At 41.8% G+C, this 24,385-nt stretch overlaps 2 protein-coding genes across 6 annotated transcripts; both read right to left on the bottom strand.

The window, feature by feature from the left end:
* LOC120828826 (microtubule-associated protein RP/EB family member 1) lies at nt 1–7,826 on the bottom strand. Of its 2 annotated transcripts, none has more exons than XM_040192448.2 (7): nt 7,546–7,826; nt 5,837–5,970; nt 5,540–5,685; nt 3,574–3,775; nt 3,372–3,487; nt 3,081–3,233; nt 1–1,895 (listed from the first exon to the last, which is right to left on the bottom strand). In XM_040192448.2, exons 2-7 carry the CDS (start codon nt 5,955–5,957, stop codon nt 1,851–1,853), a joined length of 783 nt encoding a protein of 260 aa, XP_040048382.2. In that variant the 5' UTR covers nt 5,958–5,970; nt 7,546–7,826; the 3' UTR covers nt 1–1,850. The 2 variants fall into 2 exon arrangements, with proteins under 2 accessions (XP_040048382.2, XP_040048383.2); XM_040192449.2 differs by having other exon boundaries at nt 5,837–5,967.
* A 625-nt stretch (nt 7,827–8,451) lies between these two features.
* On the bottom strand, nt 8,452–24,360 carry LOC120829486 (uncharacterized). Of its 4 annotated transcripts, none has more exons than XM_040193616.2 (26): nt 24,288–24,360; nt 22,329–22,468; nt 22,074–22,219; nt 21,471–21,627; nt 19,802–21,186; nt 19,475–19,618; nt 19,074–19,172; nt 18,695–18,941; nt 18,484–18,546; nt 18,081–18,178; nt 17,655–17,789; nt 17,201–17,308; nt 16,867–17,008; nt 16,054–16,494; nt 15,812–15,856; nt 15,505–15,584; nt 15,065–15,177; nt 14,776–14,959; nt 14,092–14,176; nt 13,242–13,387; nt 12,966–13,056; nt 12,166–12,314; nt 11,887–11,972; nt 11,501–11,570; nt 11,229–11,353; nt 8,452–10,462 (listed from the first exon to the last, which is right to left on the bottom strand). In XM_040193616.2, exons 2-26 carry the CDS (start codon nt 22,456–22,458, stop codon nt 10,243–10,245), a joined length of 4,689 nt encoding a protein of 1,562 aa, XP_040049550.2. In that variant the 5' UTR covers nt 22,459–22,468; nt 24,288–24,360; the 3' UTR covers nt 8,452–10,242. The 4 variants fall into 4 exon arrangements, with proteins under 4 accessions (XP_040049550.2, XP_077946716.1, XP_040049551.2 ...); XM_078090590.1 differs by having other exon boundaries at nt 19,802–21,183; nt 24,288–24,356; XM_040193617.2 differs by lacking the exon at nt 24,288–24,360 and adding an exon at nt 22,724–24,120 and having other exon boundaries at nt 19,802–21,183.
* Nucleotides 24,361–24,385: the final 25 nt, after the last annotated feature.

Raw genomic sequence — 24,385 nt, 5'->3', positions numbered from 1 at the left:
TACCTCCAACGTTGTTTATTTTTTAGAACACATTAAAATATCACTAACATTACAAACATTTGCCCAAAACAGCAGACTTACATTAATGTAAAATACAAAAATTATGAAAAATGTCTTATGAAAAGAAAAACGCTATAATTAAGGCCATTGATAAAGTTGTGTATTCCAATAAGGACACCTTTGCTGTTAACAGTTTTTGTGGAATCAACATGTGGTGTTTCAAGTTAGGTACAAATATACAGTGGGGAAAAAAAATATATATATAAAAAAGAAACTGGTCTCAAATCAGATCCACAATACAAGTATTAAAATTGGTCGTTTGGGGGAGTGGAAAAGGGACCAAAAAAGGCATCAGACGTCTCGCTTCCCGAGAAAGGAATATTCTTTCAACGTGGCAACTCATTGATCGCATATTTCTTTAACCACTTTGAAACAAACAAAATCCAACATTAGTAATGAGAGCAGAGGTTTCGTCACTGCGGTTACGACTATGGTGAACGCACACAGATCAGCCAGTCACAGCTCATTTGTGCTATTTGTAATGTGGCCTCTCTGGATCAGGAATTATTCTTATTGGCTGGCGGCTGAGTAAGGGCCACTGGTGTTCAAAAAAGAAAAAGAAAAAAAATACATCAGTGCATGGACTTGCAACACTCTCCAAAAAGGCAAAACATTCAAAACATTTTTGATTTTGTTGTACTTTTTACTTAATATCAGGCTGCTGTTTAAAATGCTGCCACCACACATCCACACAAGGAGAAAGCCACTTTCCTGGAGTTAAGAACTGCACGTTTAAGAAGCTTGAAACTGAGTTGGAACTGACCGTTGTGGGACGTGGAAGCAATAAAAAAAGACTGATCGGCTACAAAAACAGCAACACTTCTCTACATCCGATCCAAAGTCTAATCTTTCCAACAGAGTGATGGGTGAGCGTGGAAAACCTACGAATAAAGTCTAGAGGACGACTGACAGGATCCTAAGAACCTGTTCAAAACAAAACATACGACAGAAAACCAGAAAAAAAAAAAAAAAAAAAAAAGAGCGAGGGGGACAAATGTGATAAAACAGTAGCATACATTTATAAAACGCTCTTTTGAAAATCAGGCTGCATCCTTGGTGGAAGAAAAGGCTAAGCGACGATCCGACTGTCGCCTTGTCTCCCGATAAACCCCGAGCCCTTCACAGCGCGGCACACCACCTGCTTTTTTCATTTACACATTGTGGCTCCATCAAACTGGCAAATTAGGTTTCTGAAAGCCTGATGAAGTTGAAATAGATTTCAAAACAACTCAGCGCGATTGAAATTGGGACCAGCTGTCAAAAGTACACTATGGGTTTGATGGTAAACGTAACGTTTGGATGGATGTTTCTACCTCCAAACGAATCAAACTCCGTGTCGATAGGCGAGGCACAAAAGGCTGCAGCGCCATCCAACAGAACAAACAATCTTGGCTGGTTTGGGGAAAAAAAGATTGTGTTCACAGCCGGGTGCTTTGGAGGAGGTTCTTTCAAATAGTTTTTTTAAACACACACAACAACACACGCGCACACACACATACAAACACCCACACAGACGGACCGAGAACATCATCGTGTTTCACACTCAAATCCTTTACAAAAACAGATATGTACTGCACCATCTGGTTCTGGGAAGGATGGGATTACAGGTGTGTGATTGTGTGTGTGTGTGTGTGTGTCATTATTGGTGAAAGGACGTTTCCAGGGAAATGAGCTTGGGGAGTTGGGCGGTTTGGTTTGGTGTTGGATATAAAACCAAACGGACTGTCTTGAAGAAAACCTCAAGGTGGGTTTGTCTACCAGAGCAAGTGAAAAGTTGCTTGCAGTTTTGATTAAAACTCCTCCTGCTCTTCAGCATCCGGTATCACAAAACCCTCCTAGAGAGAAAGAAGGGGGGAGAGAAAGGAATAAAGGAACATTGTAAAAATTGTAATATATACACGCACTCAAATAGAAACTTGCATTTAAAAATGACTTAATTTGTGGAAAAACAAGCAACAATGCGGCAGCCATGTTACTCAAATAAAAATATAATGAAACGTTAGAAGTTATTCATTCATTTAAGGATACATTTCAAAGGGTTTCTGTATTTTCCCATGACGATGTATATACAGCAGGAGAAATGGTGCGCTATAACACTCGGGTGTCATAGACTTTAGCTCAAGGCATTCTGGGACATTTGGGTTCAGATTGTTTTTGCAAATCTTTTGCATATTTTTTCTACTAAGAATTGCACATCAAGTCAATTTTTAACATTGTTCCACGACCTTCTTAGTGGGTTTATCTTGTATGCATTTATCAATGTCATTTCCATTTGGGTCGTCGTGGCACAGGGGTGGAAAAGGTGCGCTGGGAACCACAAGGTGGTTCAAGCCCCGGCTGCTCCATGTCCCATGTCAAAGTGTCCCTGAGCAAGGCACCCAACCCCTAATTGCCCCCCGGGCAAAAATGTAAATGCCATGGGTTAATAATACAATGCAAGTCGCTTTGGACAAAAGCGTAAGCTAAATGACCTGTAATGTAATGTAATATTCTATTTGTTCACTTCAGCGGGAATAGTTTTCTCAGCTCTTAAAATGTTTTTTTCAGCACAATTAGGGCCTTGTATGTGGGAAAATGTTCATGATAGAATAGAAGAAAAAATAACTGTACAGGAGCAATCACAGTCAAAATGACAAGGAAAGCAATATGCACAGTGGCACACGACCTACAGGGAAGAACTGTAAATAGCTCTGAAAATAAACTGCATGCCATTCTTCTGCAGGAATGTATAACAGCATCAGCCGTTAACAGCGGAGCCAATGGGATTTAAGGAGTTGAACTGGCATGTATTGAATATGAAGATGTTGTATTTCTGAGGATAGAAGTATAAAAATGGTGATGTTTTAGAACACATTACAGGAAATGACCAAACAACTTCTGAGTCCATAACAAACTGTCCGACTTCCTGCCTGTGGCCTTCAGTGCCAAGCCCCCTGGTTCATGCACAAGACTGTAGTCACTCAGAGTTTTGTCTGATGTCCATCAACAATGCACTATATTTCATACAGTTGACCACTCACGTCTGTCGCGTAGAGAATGTCGATGATTTTCTGCAGCGTGGGGTCGCCCTCTCCTTCCTTCTCCTGGCAGATCAGCTCAATGTTCCGCAGTTTACCAAAATAAAAATCTCTCTCCTTCTCCATGTCCTGAATTGTAGATTTTAGGATCTCCACCTGTAGAGGGGGGTGGGGGCAGAACATGGTTTTTACTTATTGAAGTTCATTCACTTCTTGTAGAAGTAAAACATGTCAGTTTTCAATAGTAATTGTGCAGATCGGGGGTTTTCTTTCTCTATGCTCTGTAGTACCAACCTCATTCATGAGCTCCGCCCTCTCCTCGTCGCCTCCTCCTCCTCCCATTTTTGGCTTCCTCGCACTGACAAGAGCCAACTTAGGCGCAACTTTGGCAACAGGTGGCCTCTGGGGAGCTGAAGAGGCAACAAGAGGAAGAATATGAACAAGAGAAAAACCTAAAACTTTGATTTCAAACCACAAGACCAACCAGCAGCCTGACCTGGACTGAGAGCCTTTTTGGGGGTTTTGGTGAGAGCTGACGTGGCATTGTTGGGTATGGGCATTGCATCCTGGCCCTGCCTCGCCTCAACCGGGTCATACTCCTTTCCATCGTAGTTTGCATCAAAGAACTTCTTGAACCACTGGACAAACTCAAAGTTGTCCTGGAACTTCCCCTTCACCAGTTTGTCTACTGGAATGATCTAGAAGCAGGAAGAGAGAATCAGGACCAGGATGTTTGGGCATCGGTTCAAGCTAAAGAGTGGATGTAATGGCATTAAGATTTAACAGCTAAATGAAGTGAATGCCTCATTTCTACAGACGATGTGGATTCAGAGTTCAGTGTTTCTCCTTCCATTATAACAAGCTGAATACATTAAGGAAAATGACTATCCAAATCAGGCAATACTTAATATTTCAATAGTAAAAGTAGTTATTTTGGCCAAAGACTATGTCTCTAGCTTTTTTGGTTGTGTGGACAAGTTAGGTCAACACATAATACTGTGGATTCAACTCATGTGACTCATACTGACAAAAGAAACTAAACATACTTAAGTAGTTCATCGCTTGAGTGTCAGTTACAGGAAGAGAAAACTTTTTTTAACAGCGGCACATCGTCACTGCGGTACTGACTCGGAAGGAAACTACTAACTTCTCGAATAAAATGATAAACAAAGAACTAACAAATCCGGCAGGGATCAAAGCCTGTGCGGAGCAGAGAGCACAATAAACAAATAGAAACAGCAGTACACCCAGTTACTCATGAGACGATGCACAAAGGCAAAGTTGACAAAGCAGCCACAACGCCGGGGATTAGAACCCTGAACAGATATGAATACCACGATGAGCTCTTAGTGCTCCAGCCGCTGTTACAGCGATCCATGAGTCAACTCCCTCCAGTCTTTCAAAACAGCAGAGACAGAGAGAAAGGAAGTCTAAACATGAATTAATTATTGCAGCTTTGTCAACAGTCCTGCATGTTCAGTCTGAAAGCAAATGATGACTAGGATGAATCTGCCCAGCCCTTTTCATTCTATGTTGGCAATATCGAGACATTATGAAGCATCCAGACGTGTTCTCAGAGAAATTAAGTCATTACACTTTCTATCCTGATCGGGAAGAGTAAAAAGGGAAGAAAAAAATTGAAAGCGATATCTGAAATTTCGGTTAACATGCAGGTCTTTACACCGGGCAGCCGCTGATCAATGTGTTGAAAGAAACGATTATTATGTTGGATCAGGTCAACTAACCCATAAAAATGTAATTTAACTTGACATGATGAGGTTTAGTGTTTCCTCTACCATTAGATAGAGGGGAAGGGGGGTACACATACAAACACAGAGTGACAGACCAGTGCTCAGGAAAAACAATGTGACTCATGACCAGATCAGCAGGTTTCATACCAGAACGAGACCACTAATGAAACTGCTCTGAAAAAATGTTTTAATACTCTGATTTGACAGCGACGAAGGGGGAAACGTAGGTCACGTCCACTCAGTTCCAGGGCTACGGATCTGAGCTGAAAATAAGCCTGCTGCTCCAAAGATATTATTCATGTGGTCTGAACACTTCCCTACAGTTACACCATATTGAGTTTCATGTGCTTTTCAATAAATGCATTTTTTTTTGCAAGATCAGCAGAAGATGCAACCTATGCAAGATTTGGACGTTTCTGTATGCAGGTTCCTTATTGATTTGATTATGTGTAACTCGTCCATTAATCGGTCTGGGGAAAACGCTTGGTTTAAACCGGGTCTTTCTGGCACGTGTCATTCCATCCAAAGATTTGAGGCCAGTCGTCATTCATGCTCAGACCTAAGCTACTTTAAAAAAAAGGTATCCATCCTGTGTTTTATGTTAACCTTGGATTAGAACTGGCAATATAACGTTTGGGGAAACACAGGATCTTGTTGCAAGATTACATAATTCTCCTTTTGCCCTCATGAGTACATGGTGATGTTACTTACTTTGTCCACTCCCATCTTTTTGAAGGAAACCTGCAGAAGCTTGTAGTTGTGGATGTATTCGTGCTCCAGCTTGGCACCAAATTTAACTTTCTTCAGAGGCAAGGAGTTGGGAAACAGCATGTCCATGAACTGGCAATAAGCAGTACCTTGACAAATGAAATGATAGGGTTACTCAACTCACAATTCAACTGAATGCACAATTTAGTAAAATGCGCTGAATTTTCAAAATGAGGATTGGCTAAAGATGATCCGTCACTCCCATAACAAAAGAAAGATTTTAAGAAATACGTTGCTTACCTGAGCACAACATTTCTATCTTGGTTAGGTTCATTTGTAGAGAGTCATTGATCCACACCAGCATGTCATGACGGCTTAAGTTGTCGCTGGTCACTGAGGTCGAGTACACGTTCACAGCCATTGTCGGTCACCTTCTGACAGAGAAGGGGAAACCAGAGTGGGATAAACGTACATGACGACTAATTTGTCAGTCAAAGTGGATGGAAGGGCAGAACAAGTGGACAGATCCAAATAAAACTGCACAAAGCTGGTGATCAAAGACGGCAGTCAAAGCAACCTGTAGGATCATAGGGACCGAGCTCCCGACTCTGGATGCGGTAGCCGTCTACACAAGAAGGCAAGCCACATCAGCAATGACACAACCCACCCAGTTCAGTCCGTTTGTCCCCCTTTTTATTCATCTTGTGTTTTTTTTAATCTTTCGTTCGCTGCTACTGGCTTACTTGGGGCTACCAAACGGAATTTCATAGCATAACAAATGCCAATCACAATTTCTCAAAGCAAAATATGTGCAGAAGTATTATAATATTTCAAGATAAGAAGCAGCAAAAATGAATGTTCGTAAACATTTTTTCCCTGGCATTATATCAAAATAGTTGCATAGATTTTCCTTTAATCGACCGATTGATTAATCAAATCAACTAATCATGCATTAAGCGCAATATCATTTGCAGATCAACATTATTGATTTAAAATATAAAATCAACTAAAACTATGATGTATTTTCTAAAATGAATCCTTCTAGCAATATATGTTAAGTCATTCAAATTAGCTCCAATTTGAATGGTTATTATAGTCCAGTAATATATCAAATGTGATTTTGGACACTCCGCATAAAGAGTACGACTTTAATACTTTTGTTATATTTCATGCAAGCACGTTTGTGGTGAAAGACAATTCCCCGTAACAGAGTATTTTCGCTGTGGTGGTTTTAAAATAATTTTAATTCACCTCGGAATACCACCGAATTAAGATCGTGGACAAAGGATGACGCATATTTAAATGTACTAATGTTACGTTAGGTAAATTACAGCAAAGTCGTATATTTCAATGTTAAAAATAACCGTTACCGCAGCTCCCACCACTCCTTGCATTCCAGCTAATAGCAAGTGACCGTTAGTCCAACGCAACAGGGCCCCGGTGAGAAACTTGTGAGCTAACGGTGGCGGTTGTTAGCCAACTGACCAGAGAACTCAACGTAACGTTAGCTCCCTTCGAAACATTAGCTAGCTTAGCTAGGCGGCTAACCAATAGACCGGTGGACTGTCATTTGCTAACGGACCGCAAAGACCATCAATTCAAACATTATTTATACTAGTGAATAACATGTAGCTACAATTTAAGTCGGTTTTAGTCACCGGCGAAACTCCACTGGCTACTGTGAGCCGGACACGGAGACGTTTCCACCCCCCCTCGCCCCGAAAGCACCAAGCAGCCCCGCTAGCTTCAGCTAGCCCTGGGCGCAGATAATGCGGCGGATTTCCAGTAGGTGAGCTCGAATGTGTAGGCTTTGTCATCGCTTCGCCTGACAGCTACAGAATGGACGCCACGCACCTGGCTGGTTTGATCGTTGGTCAAACGGTTACGTCCCGGCTAGTCACAAGCTAGCATCGTTGCTAACAGAGCTAAACTGACCGAACACCAGCCACCGCTTCACATGCCGGCTAATATCGCGAAATGACATCGTGTTTCGGCGCAGTTGAACCTACCTGGAGTGGATTGGCGTTCACAGATCTAGGACACGATGACGTTATTCTTTTTAGCGGGTGTAACTCTGTGTCATAAAGGAGTCTGGCGTTAAGTGTAATTGTCTCGGCTTTGCAGCTACTTCTGCTTTTTTTTCTTCTTCTTGGCAGCTCACGTTCTCTACCGGCAGCGGAAGAAGCAATTTGTCAACGTCACGACGGAATGACGTAAGCAGAACGGGTAACGCCTAAACGGGACGTTTTGTTACGGACATTTCTTTTTAAAATATATTTTTAATTAAAACATACGTCTTTAATAATGTTGTACTGGGATCTGTATAGTTATAAATGCATTATACAAATAACTGCACACATACCTTTCAATTTCAACGTAAAGATATTAAATGGGTATATTGCCTGCACCAAGGAAAAAGCTCTGAACCAATGGTGGAGCCTGCATGTTGGACCTAGCTGCACAGGTGACAAGTAGATCTACATTATGTGAACGGATACACACCTAAAGATGGACATCTACACAAATGGCTGGGGAAGAATTGTGGAATGTCCAACTGCCAAGATAGTGAATAGAAGGAAACACTTTAATAAAACATTTTCTCTTGTTTATTACATGTTCTTCCTTGACCTCTCTCTCTCTCTCTGGATGTATGTTACATTATGCTACTGTATAATGTAACATTATACTATGAATCAATCTAAATGAAAGTCTGTGAGACAATTTGGTACTTCCTCCTTTATTTTGCTTTGCAAAAAGTAAAACCTTTAATCTCCTTGTCTATTTTTATTGACTGTGGATATGATGCATTATAAAATAGATTAAAATAAAAATAAAGGTATTTGAAGTTAAAACTGTTTATCCTTATAGCAAACCTAAAGTTGAAAGTGTATTTGAATGGTCTTAAGTAAAATAAGTTTTTATTTGTTTAACACTTATTTAATGCACACATTCATTTGTCAAAATACACAATGCTTCCCTCAGACATTGAAACACAGTATGTGATGCAGTACACAGGATCGGATGGGCCCTCACAGAATGAACATTAAAAAAAAATTCACAACTTAACAAAACATTGTAGCATATAAAGAAACACATTAACTATACAAATGAACCATTATGATTCTGTTGAAAAAAACAAACTAAAAACTTTAAAAATTCGACCATTTATTTTATTTCAGTTACCCTGATGTAGACACAAAACCGAATACTACTTTAACAAAAAAAGCTGCTTGACAAATTGTCAACTAGACCTTTAGTATGAAAACGTTGGCTCTTATGTCCATCACAGTTTTGTTGGTGTAAAAGTTCCAGTGCACGTGCACATGCACACAAACACATATAAACACCTACACACACCCCTGACCAGTAAAAGTCAATGCACATAAGAATGGATAAAAATCGATACATTTCTACAAAAACAATTAACACATAAAAAAGTTACTGATAAAAAATAAGACAAGTCCAACTGTGACGTTTCTGTTCAAATATCTGAATGCTTACTTTAGTAACAAAATATCCAAAATTGTTTTAAACTACTGTAGACGTTAAGTGGATAGTTTGAATGTTAGTAAGTCTATCACCTACAGCAGAAACAGACAAGAGCATCAACAGGGGAGCAAAGAAAGTGTTACTGTGGACTGGGACAGCAGAACACCATATTTCAGGCACCTCAAGAGAATCAACATTAGTTTAAGGGTTCATTGTAATTAGAATATTTTCCTGACTTTACCTCAGCTCTTCAGACTGGAAACTATAGCGGTTATGACCATCTATACTCTTTCTCTTGACCATAATTATACTGGGTGACTTCTGTAAATCCTAAACTAACCCTTTACTATTCCAAAATTAAGCAAACAAACTGATCAAGGAGTGAAAGACCAGCCACTACCCAATGAAAGAAATCAGTTTAGGAGTCCTGTGTCTTCAAAGAAAGCATTCATAACATGCCAATGGCCTTTGACTGTGATTATACACCGACTATGGATACATACCTCATACTATTCCAATTAAAGAAACATATCCTTTTAATCTACTGACAGATGTGTGCACAGTTCCGGTTTTCTCATGTAAACAGCAATCATTCCAATCTGACGGTAAAGTTGGGCAGCTCAACATTATTCACGCCCCAAATGACAATTCATTCATAAATAAAATATCAAGTTTATGACAGAAAAATATCTCACGTTTCTAACATTATTTCTCATCCATTTTTTTAAAATACGTAAAAAGCTCAGGGGTTCATGCTATATGTGCAACGATTAAATCTATGCTCACGACGATTTTTCCTCAAGAGACATGACTGACCATGATAAACCTTCTCCCCGCACAGACATACCAGAGACAAGTGTAAAAAGGAAATAAAAAATGACCAGTGATGCCACTATGTCCCTGCTATCCACTGGACTCTTTTAGCCTTTGAAAACAGGGAGGATTGGCAGCGTCTTCAGTAGGTGGAAAGATTTGGTAGGAAAAGCTACAGAGTTGATGTAGAAGCTGGAGCAGCATCTTCTGCAGGCTTGGAAGCCAAAGTGACTTGTTGGCTGTGCACACAGACTCAAGTGTGTAGGCCTTTCGTCCGTGTGTCAGGGATCCACAAAAGCCTGTCCGTGAGCTCAAAGTAGAGAGACTGCATAGTTCATTAGTGCTCCACTGACTTCTTATAGAACATACAAACTATATTATACACAACATTGCCAAACTCCACTTTATCTCAGCTGCTCCAGTTCTGGGGACGCAGGGGAGGACGGAGAGGGGCTGGAGTTGGAGGTGGTCAAAGGAGGAAGCTCCTCGCAGGCAAAATAGTCCTTCAGGGGAGCAAACAGGTGACGGATGACTGGCACGCTCCAGGCCTTCCCCAGCACCTTCTGCCTCTGCTGCCGGTTCATGTTTCTCACGTCGGTATAATGTTTGGGGAACCCAAATATCCTGGTGAAAAAGAAAGGGGGTGGTCACACAGTATGGAAACCATAGGTTGTTAAACCTACACCGGGATTCCACTGGGGGAAGCCGCGCTATCTCATATCGCAATCTCATATCGCAATCTCATACTGGAGCGCTTCAGAGGTGGAGCAGTTTGCCTCCGCTACTTTCGGATTTAGTAAATGTAGCCATTTTTCCTGGAGGTTTTCGATTCTACCAGTAGGCTACATAGTTAAATATCGGTTTCTTTCTGTGTGTGTTTATGGTTATTTCCTAGTTTTTTGTGCTGTAGCCTACAGAAGTGATTACTGTTAAAAGTAGTTCAATAATGAACAGCATGGATCAATGATTTGTGGCTGCATAAGGATTCTGCAACAGGCCCTTATTTGGAAAGAAATGATCAGATGCGCCAGCTGTTCCACTTCCTGCCTTCAATCTTCAAAAATAAGCGTGGCAGCCATTATAGCTCATCTTTCAAATGATTTAACTTCAGCAAAACCCACAAATAGTGTTTTTTTTTGTTTATATCCTACAGCTCCTCCATAGTGTGAATTAGGTTACTCTTAGCTGGTTCCAGTACAGCACGTTAGGAGCTGGTAGTAGAAGTTCAAAGAGGACAGAACTGAACTCAGATAAAGAGGAATTGACCAAGAGTTCAGTAGCAACAACCACGGTTGGTCAGGTTTGGCCAGTAGGATGGTCACAGGGAATCGGACCATCCTACTGGCCTACTCTACACACAGACACATAACATGACTGTTATGACGCCTACCTTTCTAGCTCCGTGATCCAGAGGTTGTCCTCTTTGCCATTATGGAGGACAGGCAGCAGGGAATTGACACCCTTTCCCTGCTTCAGAGAGTTTGGATTGGTGGTGATCGTCCTCACCTTAGAGACCTGCAACAAAAATACCATCAAGTGACTGATGACAACCTTGAATGAACATAATAATTAACATAAGTCCTAAAAATAAAAACACATTCAGCACTTAAAACCGGTTAAGTGAAGATAATTGAATAAAATGTAATCTGCAAGTACACTGACCCTTGCTTTTCTACCAATCTCTAAACAGTCCTGGAGATTCAGCTTGTCGTTCTGGGATGCTGTAATGGGCCTGAAGGGAAATAAGCAGAAAACCTTATTTTCTACCGTAAACAAAAACAGAAGTTAACAGTATTAAGAAACAATAAAATATGGATATAAAAAGGAAAATACGGTATAAAAAAAGCCAGATTGCACCATTACGGCTAGTGTTACGAGACAGATACTTTATTATTCCTAGTGGGGATATACACTATTACAGCGAGCCAACAAACAAAAACATCACGTAACAACAACAACAACAACATATTAGTCCATTCAAACACATAGTTGGAAACCATTAGTTTAATTGGACCCATTGAATTCACGTTTCTGCATTGAAGTCTCACCTGCTCATCCCCGGAATGTTTCCCCAGAAGCAACGGGCTCTGTGAGCAGGGCTGACATTGACTGCATTCACCAGCACGGGGTTGCACTGTCAAAGAACCAAGTCACCAGTAACAGTCATTCTCACAACTCCAAAAACAGGTTAAATAGCGAGGAACAGCTGGGCAATAGCTAAGGAAAGAAGGAGTGAAGGGGTGGGAAGAAAACGGGGAAGGATAGAAGAAGAGGAGGAGAGGGCTTCAGAAATGAAAGGATCCATCACACAACTGGACGGGGCGAACCTCGAGGAAGCGGCAGATGTTGACTTTGTCGTGCGTGTTCATGAAGACCACGTTCTCAAACAGCCAGAAGAACGGCCGTGGGTCTTCCTCTTTGGGCTTCAGAAGCTGAAGGATCCTGTAGTATTCAAAGAAGAGCCTGCCAGTGCCCTCTGTTGGAGAGAGAAGGGAATTACAGCTGAGAGGAAGAACGTCATAATAATAAACAGCATAGAAATAGGGATTCCAAAATGAGTAATATCCTCAGGAGTTAAATAGTTTCATTGCAAAGTAGGTTTTAACATACAGGGAATTGGATTTGGTATTTTAGTTTTTATAATGATGTTGCGTTTCCTTCTTTCTCAAATATGTCTTTGTTGTTGTTGTTTTGTTTCCCCTTTTCTGTGATTTAAGTGATATTTTAAATGAGGGTTGCCTCCCAATGATTTCCTTAGTAAAAACGAAGGTTGAATGCGTACTTAACAAAAATGCAAGAGAAAATTAGAGAAATCATGTAATGCAAAGGTCTAAGTCATGGAAATAAAATAGAAACCAACAATAAAAAGGCAGAAAATATTCTTCACTGTGATTAATCTTATTGGCATCTAATGATTACCTCTTTTGCTTATTTTACTTTAAGAAATAAATAGTCTTCACACAATAATAACAAATTCATTAAGTTCCAAGAGCCTAAATTGCCCAATTATGATATGTATGATATATGTATGGCATGTTGAAGTTGCACTGACCGTTTGACCTTTCAATTCTTATTTTGTGAAAATCAATGCATTTAAAGATGACATGCAAACAACATAGTTACGGACCGTAAACGCCTTTTCTCAACGGGTTGACAATAGAGAGGTCGTTACAGGGGCTGCCTCCGATCAGCAAATCAAATGGACCCCACTCATTGATCTAGAGGAGAGAAGTTCAATATTAAGCCACCAGTCACTTCAGTTATGTCAGTGGTTATAAAAACAAAATTTAATTTTCAAATAAATAATAAATAAAAAGGTTTCAGAGGGCATGATGGGAAGGAGGATTAACATAAACATTTCCAACTGTGTGTGACAATGTGAATATACAAAAACAGAACATACGTGTTCGTGGGTGATGAACCGGGCGTCACCAACATGGTGGATCTTCCCATCGTGGTTGATGGTCGCCACGGCAAGCGAATCTTCACAGATCTCTGAAGCAACATATGCCTCGACTTTGAAACCGAGTTCCTTCAGCACAAAGTAGCCTGTAAATAATACACAAGACACACATATACACATGCTGTAAGCGTGTAAGGGACAACGGGAACGTATTGGCAGCAAAACACGGGGGCCAACCACATATGGATTGTCCCTGGAATGTCCAGATTTGGATCCTGTACAAATTGTTATTCAGGGAAACCTTTAAAGCCACTTTCCCAAAACAACACTTGCAAACATTCCAGGGAACGTGAGCATATGCTCGGCTCGAAATGAAAGCCACATCGCCGAGACAAGAATGTGAGGGGTCATGTCCGTCTAACGAAAGACACTTTTATACAGAGCATGGCGGCAACCGGCTGCAGCAGCGTTCATGTCCATAAGGTCTTGGCCCATCTCCTTCTGTTGAGTTTCATGGCGGTTGGCATTCATAGGTTTTGCAGTAACACGACCCGCTGGACAAAGCATGCCCATTTATTCCAGCATTGCGATGGCAAATGGGTTATGGAGCGAGACGAAAAGGTTCCTATATGTGTTGCCTGTGAAAAGTAAAAAATGACAGGCGGTGCTTGAAAGGTTGCTTTGAACCCTCTTAACCTTTAAAAATCAATCATTATTGGGTTAAGTGGCCTAGGTGTACTCACTGGGAATGTCAAAGAGTATTGTACTTACTGGAAGTAACACAAAACTTAGCCACAAAACTTTCAGTTAATCTCCCGGCGATCTCCCTCCAGGTGAAATAAGTACTCACCAGTTGCTATGCCATCAAACAGTGAGAGAACTCGGACTGGTCTGCGCAGGTTTGCAGGGATGGACGGGTAAACACGGTGAGGCTCCTTTAAAGTAAAACAATAAATATCAACGATGTGGTAACTGAGTCTGTATGATTCCTGGGAACATGTATTTTAAGAGAAAAGGGAATTCCATAAGACTTAAATTTGCTGTTTATTAGTGTAATGTGTTTACTTACACATTAATTGCAACTTAATAGGATTTCTTTTTTGACCTTTTGTGTAAATCCGTTATGTGGTTACATGATTATTCAGTTTTGGTGCTTCTTCTTACTTTGTTATTTTAAATGTTAGGTTTGTATACACAAGACGCTTTGCAATGTATATAGTATAGTAATTTAAAGTTATCTATGCTAGGCTTTAAATTTGGGAGCTTGGGGTCACTAAGGTTTCTCTTTAAATACAAAATTAAACAAAAACTTTTCTACAAAGCCGAATCTAAAACAATTTATTAATGTTTTTTTAAAATATTTATCTGAAATTCAACCCCTAAAAAAGTTGTACATTTTCCAGTTTCCAGTCATGGTGCACCATCACAGAGAGGAGCAGAGTAGAGGGGATCCTCCCTGACCCCACGGGTTGAACCCCTGGGGGGTTTGGACCCAACCCATTGAGAAGATGGAGCGAAAGTGTCGATCACTCACAAACTCCATGGCACTGGTGTTGGCGAATAACTCCTGAACACGAATGCTCCAGTCCTCTCTGGGGATCAGAGCGCCGTGGGGTTTATGAGGCTGACACAAGTAGCAGATCCACGGGTCCACAGCCTTCAATGAATCGAACGTCCCGGGACCCACAAGGATGTTCAGGCAGTCTGTGCAATAACATCTGCAAATGTAGAGGATGGGAGTAGAAAGAAACTTTTAAATAAAAATAAAAGAGGAAAAACTGAGCTCTCAAGATGAGTGAATCGTGGAAGAAAAGACGAACAACCTGCCGCAGCTATCATTGCCACACAGTAGGACCTCCAGTCCATAGCAGCAGATGGTACAATACGATTGATATCCATCATCATCAAAGCAATACAGGGTTTCTTTTAAGTTATCCTACAGGGAGAAAAAAAAGACACCACAGACAGGGATTAGGGAAAGTTCAACAGACTGAGACCACAGGAGGAAATACATCGTTATTGCTTCGATTATATTTTGAAACCAATTAACCCAGCGATTATGTTTTGGATAAAACAATTAATTAAATAACTAATAAAAACTAAAATCTTTTTTTTTGCTCCTAGCGTCGCCTCAGGCAACCAAAGCAGGTTATGAGAATCAACACAAAACACTGACTACGTAAAGAATTGTCCCAGCCCTACGGTGTGGAGTAACAATTGGAAGTAATCGGAGGGACACTTACTGGAGCTGAAGATCACTTACTTTACACATGGAGCAGAGGCTGCCTTTAAACAGAGGGTGGAATATGTCAACGTCTTTGGTTCCACAACACAAACAGAAGCCTGCCGAGAAAAAACAAACAAGCACAGAAGCAAATTAGCCATACAGATAAATATTGGCACAGTTCACAAACAACAGCATGACAGCAGGACCGAGCTCTGCTGCTGACCGCAGGAGGAGCTGAAGGAGTTTCTGGCGAACCAGAATGATTTAAGAATCGGATTTCTTGTAGCATTAGGAATAATTATCTTGAGCCAATCTTGTTGCACAATACAACTTAAAAACTCACCTTCGATGTCAAGCTTCTTCTCCATGATTGTACGGATGATATTCTCTGCAAGGAAAGAAAAAAAATGACGGACTACTTCTCTGATATACTGTGAGCTGCACTTAATAGAGGAGGTGTTCTTTACTAATTGAATTAGATGAAACATTTTTCTTAGCTAGCAATAAAATCCAACCAGTTGCCCAAGCTTGGTTCAGAGTTCAGCGTGTTGTCTCTCTGAATGATGTTGATGGATTTTTTGGTACCTCTGAGTTCCTGGTCCGGCTGGGTGTACGCACTAGTCGTCTGGTTGACCTTATTGTAAGGTTTGTTGATGGTCTTCTTCTTGTAGGGCAAAAAGTCCGGTGACATGTCATCATCAAATCCATCAAATGGACTGCTTTTCTTCTTCTGAGCCTTCCCTCCCTTCCCCTTTCCTCTCTCCTTCTCCCATTGTCCTCCCCAGTCATCTCTCTCCCCCTCCCCTCCTCCATGGACTCTTTTAGTGCTTCTTTCTGCAGAATCAAATCCTTCCTCCGATGCACTTTCACCTCCACTCCCTGGAGACAACTTCTCCTTGGAGTTGCGTGACAGTTTTCTATCAGAGACTGACTTTTCTGTTGGCTTAGTCCTGATGGTGTTGCTGGTTCTGCTCCTTGGGCCGGAGGAGCTGAGAGGTTTTGCTCTTTTGCCCCTCTGAGTAACATCTGGACAGAAGACAATCATACATGTGACCTAAAGGGTATAAATAAATAAAATACACAGGATATGTCGAATACGTTTCAGATCCTCTACTATCTTATCTACTATCTAGAACCTGCCACACATTACCTGGCTTCATTCTAAATTATGTTGTATCTTAGCGGGAAAAGATCCTGGCCACCATTGGAAACTTCCCACTGATCACATCACACAAGCTTGTCTCTCCACTGGGACCATGTTACGGTCTAACGCTCACACCGGGCCCTGGCCTAGGCCGTGACCGAGTAGGCTTGAGGTGACCTTTGACACAGACGCGGCCTGAAAGCAAATCTATTGAGTAAATCTATTGAGACTCTTCCTAAAGCAGGTGTTTGTACCGTTTGGGACATCTGTTGGTTTGAGTCCATCTGGGCCCGTTGGCTGAAATCCTCCTAAAGCCCAGTCCAGCATGTGTTTCAGCAGCTCATCTCGGTCCCCAACAAATTCAGAGAAATCCTTCTTACAACGTAGAGCGGCCTCCTGGTAAGTCACGGATATCAATGTGTAAACGGGAAAATTCATCCATCGCAATATTAACACTTTCAGGTATTAATTCAGGTGTAATTGTGTAACCACAGATAGAGGATCATGTCTAAGCAGCTATCACAACACACACTCTCTCTGTAGAATCCTTTTTATATCAGTGAGTATGCAGGAAAAAAACCCTCAAACCTGCAGAGACGTGAAGAGGGCTTCTCGGTAGGTGATGAGGATGGCGAAGGAGTTAGAACAGAAGTGCTGGGCGAAGGCAGCAAATGGTTTCAGGGCCTTTAAACTGACCTGGAATCAGAGCCAAGAATTCACAGCAGAGAATGGAAAATGAGAATAAGTGACTTACAGATTGTCATTATTATGATATATTGTTCAAATTTACACCGTCACATTGCCATCCATCACTTCATCAGACAGATCTTCGGGATTTAATAAGCTGGCAGAATGAAAGATCGTTATTACGATCGTTTTCAACTGTACCTCAGGCTTTTTTTTTATTAGATTGTCAGTGAATGCAGCTTATTTAGTACCGCGGGGTAAAGGGGTAAAATAACAAAACATTACTTTAATGTAATGAAAAGAAGAATGTATGTACATGATTAACTACTGAAGTCAAATCTCACATCGCACTCACTTGAGAGGACATGTTTTGTCCGTACCACTCAACCATCCCAGTGTCTGGGAGTTGCTCCCCTCCGCTGCAGCGTATGATGGCTGGCCAGGGAGAAAAACCATCCACTTGACCCCAGACCAGCTCCCCTATCACGTGCTGTATAACACACAATAAAGAAGCTAGAGAATAAATACTGACTTTTTAATTAAAACCTTTTTAAAGAAACATCTGTTTGCTTCCACCAACAGGGACAAGTTACAGATGCAAAGTGACCAGAGGTACTTGCTAACTGCTATATTCTTTTTAAACATTATCAGACGTAAACATGGTTTATGTGGTAAAACTGAGAATATAACATTCAATATATATTACATATACAGTATGTATAAAATAGGCCATTCAAATAAATACTGATTATTCAATTTGCAAATGCTAATATGGATTTACCAGCAATTGTCCTGAGTTAGGTGGTGTGCTTGTTGAAATCCCGCCATCATCCCGATCAACAAGGACCTCAACGGATGCAGACTGTGGAGTTCTTTCACCTGCAAAACAGTGACGACCACTGATGACCACAAATGATCATATTCCTTGTGTAAAATAAAAAGGGCTCTTGTTCATCTCGAAGCATTTCTAGGCATGACTATTCCCAACTTACCAAAACCATGAGTCAATTTTGTACAAAATGTAAATCCCCCCTTTGAACATAACTATTTGTCCCTTAGAATGTCATGTTGCTCTTTTTTAGCTCGTATTTCAGAGCAGGAGCTCTCCCAGCGAAGAGGAACAAGTGATAAGCGGTTCAATAACCGCTCATATTCTGACTCAATTTTTATCAACACTCTCTTACTTGCTGTTTTCATTGGACTTGCAGATGGACTTGTTTCGAAAACCTCTGTGGTATCAACCACATCTGACGAAAAATAGAAGAAAAAACACGTTATTTAATATTGTCCACAATGTTTGGAAATGCTGTTTCCGTTGATTTTCATCGTTGAAATGTTTCTGTTGACGACGCTGGTGCTCTGATCCCACAGCGCACACCTGGCTGACAGTCTCACCGGAGGAATTGTCTGTGTAGTCAGAGTCCTCCACTCGGCTGGAGGCTTGGGAAAGAAGATGGAAACTGGCTTTGGCCACCTCAACACAATCCCCATCCTCTGACAAGGCCTCTTGGTTCTTCTTGTCACTTCTAACGACCTGGACAGAGTTCCTTAGTTTACTGATGAGCGGTTCTTCTGCCAAACAGCGGAACTGCGATAAGGCTGCAGGGATCAACTTGCTGGGAGGAGGAGCCCTTTTGAACACCTTGAGAAAGGAGCAAGCAAACACAAGATAAATCTCAATACGTCACGTGTAGGTGCTAAAAATGTCCCGTTGTGTTTGAAATCCAAACAGTGAACTGAAAAGAAAGTTTCAGTTTTAGCTTTTCACACTCACTTTATCAAACACCTGCGTCCGGCCCAGAGAGCTCGGCAGGGCCAGGACGGTCAGGAAGAGCATACGCAGAGCCGAGTGTGGTCTGGTGGCATCCAAGATCTGTAAAGACAGCACAACTCCTAAAGTAGCACTTCATATTTTACTTCTAGTAGGGAGGAATAGTAGGCATACTCAAACAAATGATGAAAATGTGCTAGCGCTTAAAATCAGCGAATGGTAAGGTACATTTCTATTGTAATTATACAGAGCAGAACTGTGCTTTCCGGTTAATGAGCTAGCGTACAACATGGATTTCTCGTTCACCTCACCGTCAGAAAACAGAGGTATTTAGTCCTGTAGCCAGATACAAATGTCATTCAAAAACAGTTAGGCAGCCCTGATCCATTACGGTGTCAGTTTACCTTTTGCCAGCCATGCTCCCCTTTCACCGTCTTGATGAGTTTATGGTAGTCGTACGCCAGCTGATGCTTCTCTGAAAGCCCACATTTGAACAGACCCAGCTGAAAGCCCAACTCGTACAGCACATTCCTGGACAGTGTGTTACCCTAAAGAGGAAAAAAACAGATATCACAGAAAGCATTATGTATTAGATGAAGTTAAGCATCGAGACACCGATGTTTACATCTTAAACTACAAATGTTGATGTCCTGAAAAGAAGCATTAAAACATCAACGTCAGCCAAATCTCCAGCAAACAAATACATAAATAAGAAAAATAAATGTTCTTACGCGTATACTTCCAGAATGTTTCAGCACCGTGTAGATATTAGTCAGTACAACTTCTCCGAGGTGCCGAGGAAGACTCTCCACTAAACACTCGAGTGCTGCTTTATAGAAAGTCGCGGCGTCCTTCAGGAAGTCCCTCCTCTCCTGTTCTCCCAGATCGACGACTGCGGTGGCCCAAAGGAATTCTCTGGCACGAGCCCCGACTTGCACCTCAGTTATTGGGAGCAGCTTTGTGGCATCCTGTAAGACCCTCACGTCTCGCATTGTGAAAAAGTGCTCGGCGACAGAGGGCCGGAGGAGATTGGTCGCGTAGAAGCGAACCAGCATGGCCGTCAGCTGAACCTCGGCTACCACGCTGGTGCCGCACTCCTGCAATTTTTGGAGAGCTTGGAGGGGCTCCAACATGTGGGAGAGGAAGATGAAGCGAAGTTTAACTTTATGATCCATCAGCTGGGTTCTGATGCGCTCGTCCGCTTGCTTCAGTGACTTCAAATAGTCTACTAGAGGCCTCCAGCTGCTTGCGATCCTCTGCACAGAGTGGGTGGTGAACAAAACCTGCACAGGGCGGGATGGGTTGTACGGCTCCAGAAACAGCCCTTTCAGATCGTCGCTGACGGGTGGGTAGGTGTGCAGGAGATCGTGGATGTCTCTAACCAGGTCAACCACGCAACTGAAGGAAGCCAGGAGTCCCGCCTGGCAGGCTCTCTCTGCCACGTCGGGGAGGCCGCAGAGTGACATCAACTTTGGGTTGTACGCCTGGAGCATGGATACAAACACCCGGCTCATCCCGGGGTGTGGAGCGTTACAGTAGAACGTGACAACTTTGGACAGGAGGAGACCACATTTCTTCAGCTTCTCGATCAGAAGGCGGGCGTCGGCAGCGGCTGCGTTGGGGACGGCGTCCGCTGTGGTTTGCGGTTTGTCTACGGCATCGACGCTCAACTGCAACGTGAGCAGCGGCTTTACCATGCTGACCCCTGAGCTCTGGTCGAAGTAGCCGACCAGGACGACGCTTGTGTTCTGGCCTCCACCCAGCTCCACGCCAACATACAGGTAGAGGGAGTACGGCACGCGGGAGCACGCCATTACAATGTCGGTGGGGTGGTTTGGACTCAAGATGGGGCCAGAAACCTGAGAGTCTCCGCTTGTATGTCTGTATCTTTTGACGAAGCGCAACAAAGTATCATCGCTGCGGCCACTTCCTTTCTGCATTGCTGCTACTGCTTGCGTCACCCTTTTGTCCTTCGAATCTTCTTCCACTGTCGTCTTCTGTGTCTCAGTTTCCTCCTCCGCTGTCAAGTCCATCACATCGTCATCTTCATCAGATATCACTACTATTACATCTGGACTATTTTCAATGAGTTTGTCTTTTTGGGGTTTGGGTTCTGCTGTGTTTCCATCCGTCGTCACAATAAGGTCGTCGTCGGAATGATCATTTATAATGGGAGTGAAAGGATAGTTATGAGTACTCTCAATACAAGGAGCATGCAATATTGACTGACTTCATACTTTTGTTTAAGTAAAGACATTTCTCTTCCATCATTGATAAATAGGTGTCCACTATATAAATGTTCATAATGGTCACATACTATTGCCACGGAAAGCTCTACAATGCTTTGTTTGCTATGTAGACTACCTGTATAACAACTGTGTGATATGCTCACTGACTTACCCGAGTAAGCAGGAACCATGCTCTGTCCACCTCTAGCCTCCAGGGGATTGTACTTCCTGTCCTGGTGCAGGTTCCTTTCAAAGAATGCCTTAAACCAGTATAGGAAGGCCAGAAACCATGCCGTGTCCTTCTTTATCAGCTCCTCAATGGGGATGCACTTCAGAGGAAAGAGGTCAATTTACTTGTGATCGAATCTAAATAAATGTTGTTGTTTTTTTAAAGATACTGCCTGTAGCATCACAGAGGTTGATTAGCAGAAATAAGATATAATATTCGTAACTATGTTTTAATTGTGTTTGCATAATGTTTTTTTCTTTAACCTTGATGGATAACGTCATGATCCAGTAAAGATGTGTTGAATTAGGGAGAATACAGATCTTTTTGGTTTTTACTTATTTGTATTGCTTTTTAAAAAATGAATACATAATAAAAAGACATTTTGAAGGCCCCCGTAGCTCAATGTCATACTAAAACATCATAACATCAACATAAACACTTCTGGCATTATATTGGCAATGAGCCAACTCTGGCTGATTTTAAGCTCATTTTTAATATTGTATTAATTACAAGTCATCCATTCACCACTTTTGTCACAATACTCACTCGCAAAACTCCAACTTTTTTAAATGCAGCATTCAGTAATCTGTAGTTGGGAATGGCGTCCACCATGTTGTTGCATAGGAACTGGACGCTTGAGAGGTCTATGGACTTGGGAAACAACCAGTTCATCAGCTGGCAAAAGGCTCCACCTGGGTGTTCATACAAGCACACAAAAGTGATCAATAACATGCAGTCAGGGTACGAGACAACAATAAGATATTTACTAAATATACAGCTCAGCTCATGGCTGTGACTTACCCCCGCATAGCTGCTCCGCGTTGGTGAAGCTCGTCTGTAAAGTGTCATTGAGCCAAGCCAGCAGCCCGTCGTCGGGGATCCATTGTGTGGGCTTCGGCAGAAACACATTCACTGCCACCTCCATGTCCATCTTCTAATGACTTGGATTGGAACAAACACACTCATATTCAAGTTATGATATTCAAGTTCTGTGTTACATAGTAACTTGACTTATCAACAAGACAGCAATGGTAATTATTCAGGATCTAAAGTCACTTTTTCCCCTTTACAGGCTGTATAAAAGTAAAGCTAGGACTCAAATCGATTTAATAAATACAAGAACATTTGGTAAAGGATTTAAAAACACGGATGTTTGTAAACAGGCGCATACAACTACCACCTACTTCATCACTTACCCTTCTTCCCCGCATCCCCGACGTCACAACCACGGCCTCGCGCACGTTAACTGCTAAACCTTGTGTTCTCTAGTAAATCGAAACGTGTCCCGGAAGGACATTCCTACGAAATATTGATCCCACGCACGCAAGGAACACCGGTGAACCTCGCTCACTTTAAGGCCCAATCCCGATTTTACGGATTCCAAGGCGCGCTCCCGCTAGCTACCTGCGCGAAGGGTTTCGGGCTGTCCGAATTTGAGGGCGTTCTGGCCATAGACATATGGGTCTGGCAGACATTTTGAGTCCTGTATGAACCCTCTCCGTATGATGCCCAAAGAATTACCCACAAGTCATTGCAATGTGACTTTAAAAACGGGGTAACCAGTGAACGCATAGAGGCGTAGAAAGGTAAACAAAGAGGACGGCACACGTGTGTTCGGACTGTCATAGTAAAATACATACATAATAAATACATCTAAACGTCGAGGATTAAAGGTGGTAAACACACTTGAAATCATACGATATTTATTAATTTAAGAACTAAATTATCTCATATTCCTGTTGCCTTTAGGTACTAGATTGGGAAAGTAATCCGGGAAAGTACACAATGTGTTCCCCTGCCTGAATGCCAAGTAGCGGTGACATGTATTTCACTCATTTTACACCTTCGTGTTTTATGGCTGAGAATTCGATATAAAACAGCCAATTAATTTCCGCCCCCAGCCCTTTGATAATAACCACAACGCATGTTGTTAAATTAACTGGTTTACTGTGTGAACATGAATGCAACCGTGTGTGTGACCCAATCAATACGTAAGAGTACCCATTTAGCATGACGTTGAAGTCTCCACGCCAATCGGATGAGAGGGGGTTTCAATTATGACCAATAGAATCAATGAAACCAACAACTGACACAGGTTTGGATTCTAAACTGTTTTTACAGTAATGTGTAGAATAATACATCGGAGTTCTTGTCAGCTATTTACAAGTTCTACAAGCGCCAGTGCACTGGCCGGCGGAAGAGTTTACTAGTCTATAGGTAGGAAGTACGAAGTTTAAGGGAGGTAAATTCCTTAAATATGTGATTTTAGTCTGTTACGGTACCAGTCATATCATTCATGCAAATCATTTTTGTTTTTAATGTTCTAAACTAAACGTTGGCCATATGACAATTTATTGAGAAGACCGTTAACGCTAGCTAACGTTAGCTACCTAGCAAATACCTAAATCCGTGTTCCAACTTCGATCGTGTTAACCATTATTAGCTTAGTCAGTCTAAAACGAATCAAACGGAGATTATAATTTACTTTATATCCACATTATTTAACTTGGAGTTTGTTTTGTGAACGAATATAACGTTAGCTACCGTTAAGCGTGCTTGTAGTGAGACAAGCACAGGCGTTGCGTTGACAACAAAAGCTAACGTTAGCTAAACTGCCTTTACAGCCGTGAAGCGGACACGTAACGTTATGTAGCGCGTGACTTGTTTTGACGCACGGCCGCATTTACCTAAATTTGTTTTCTAGAAATAACTACGACTTTAATATGCAACGTTACGTGCTATTAAACGTTGTTCACTCACCCTCTCTGCGTCGTCCTTGGTAGGAGTTTAAACTACCAGTTTAGCCGTAGGTACCCCGCCCCTAACTCCGCCCGTAACCCCGCCCCTCGCAGTCACGT

Source organism: Gasterosteus aculeatus, chromosome 2 (assembly GCF_964276395.1).
Source record: "Gasterosteus aculeatus chromosome 2, fGasAcu3.hap1.1, whole genome shotgun sequence".
Classification (NCBI taxonomy): Eukaryota; Metazoa; Chordata; class Actinopteri; order Perciformes; family Gasterosteidae; genus Gasterosteus; species Gasterosteus aculeatus.
This window is presented reverse-complemented; position numbering and strand designations above follow the sequence as displayed.

Coding starts and splice junctions, on each gene's coding strand:
- LOC120829486 (XM_040193616.2), bottom strand. CDS start 22,458: ATGGACATGGAGGTGGCAGTGAATGTGTTTCTGCCGAAGCCCACACAA. Junction 22,220..22,328: donor CGCGGAGCAGCTATGCGGGG/GTAAGTCACAGC, acceptor ATGAACACCCAG/GTGGAGCCTTTTGCCAGCTG. Junction 13,057..13,241: donor GGTTCATCACCCACGAACAC/GTATGTTCTGTT, acceptor TCTCTCCTCTAG/ATCAATGAGTGGGGTCCATT.
- LOC120828826 (XM_040192448.2), bottom strand. CDS start 5,957: ATGGCTGTGAACGTGTACTCGACCTCAGTGACCAGCGACAACTTAAGC. Junction 3,488..3,573: donor CAAAAAGGCTCTCAGTCCAG/GTCAGGCTGCTG, acceptor TTGCCTCTTCAG/CTCCCCAGAGGCCACCTGTT. Junction 3,234..3,371: donor GGGCGGAGCTCATGAATGAG/GTTGGTACTACA, acceptor CCCCCTCTACAG/GTGGAGATCCTAAAATCTAC.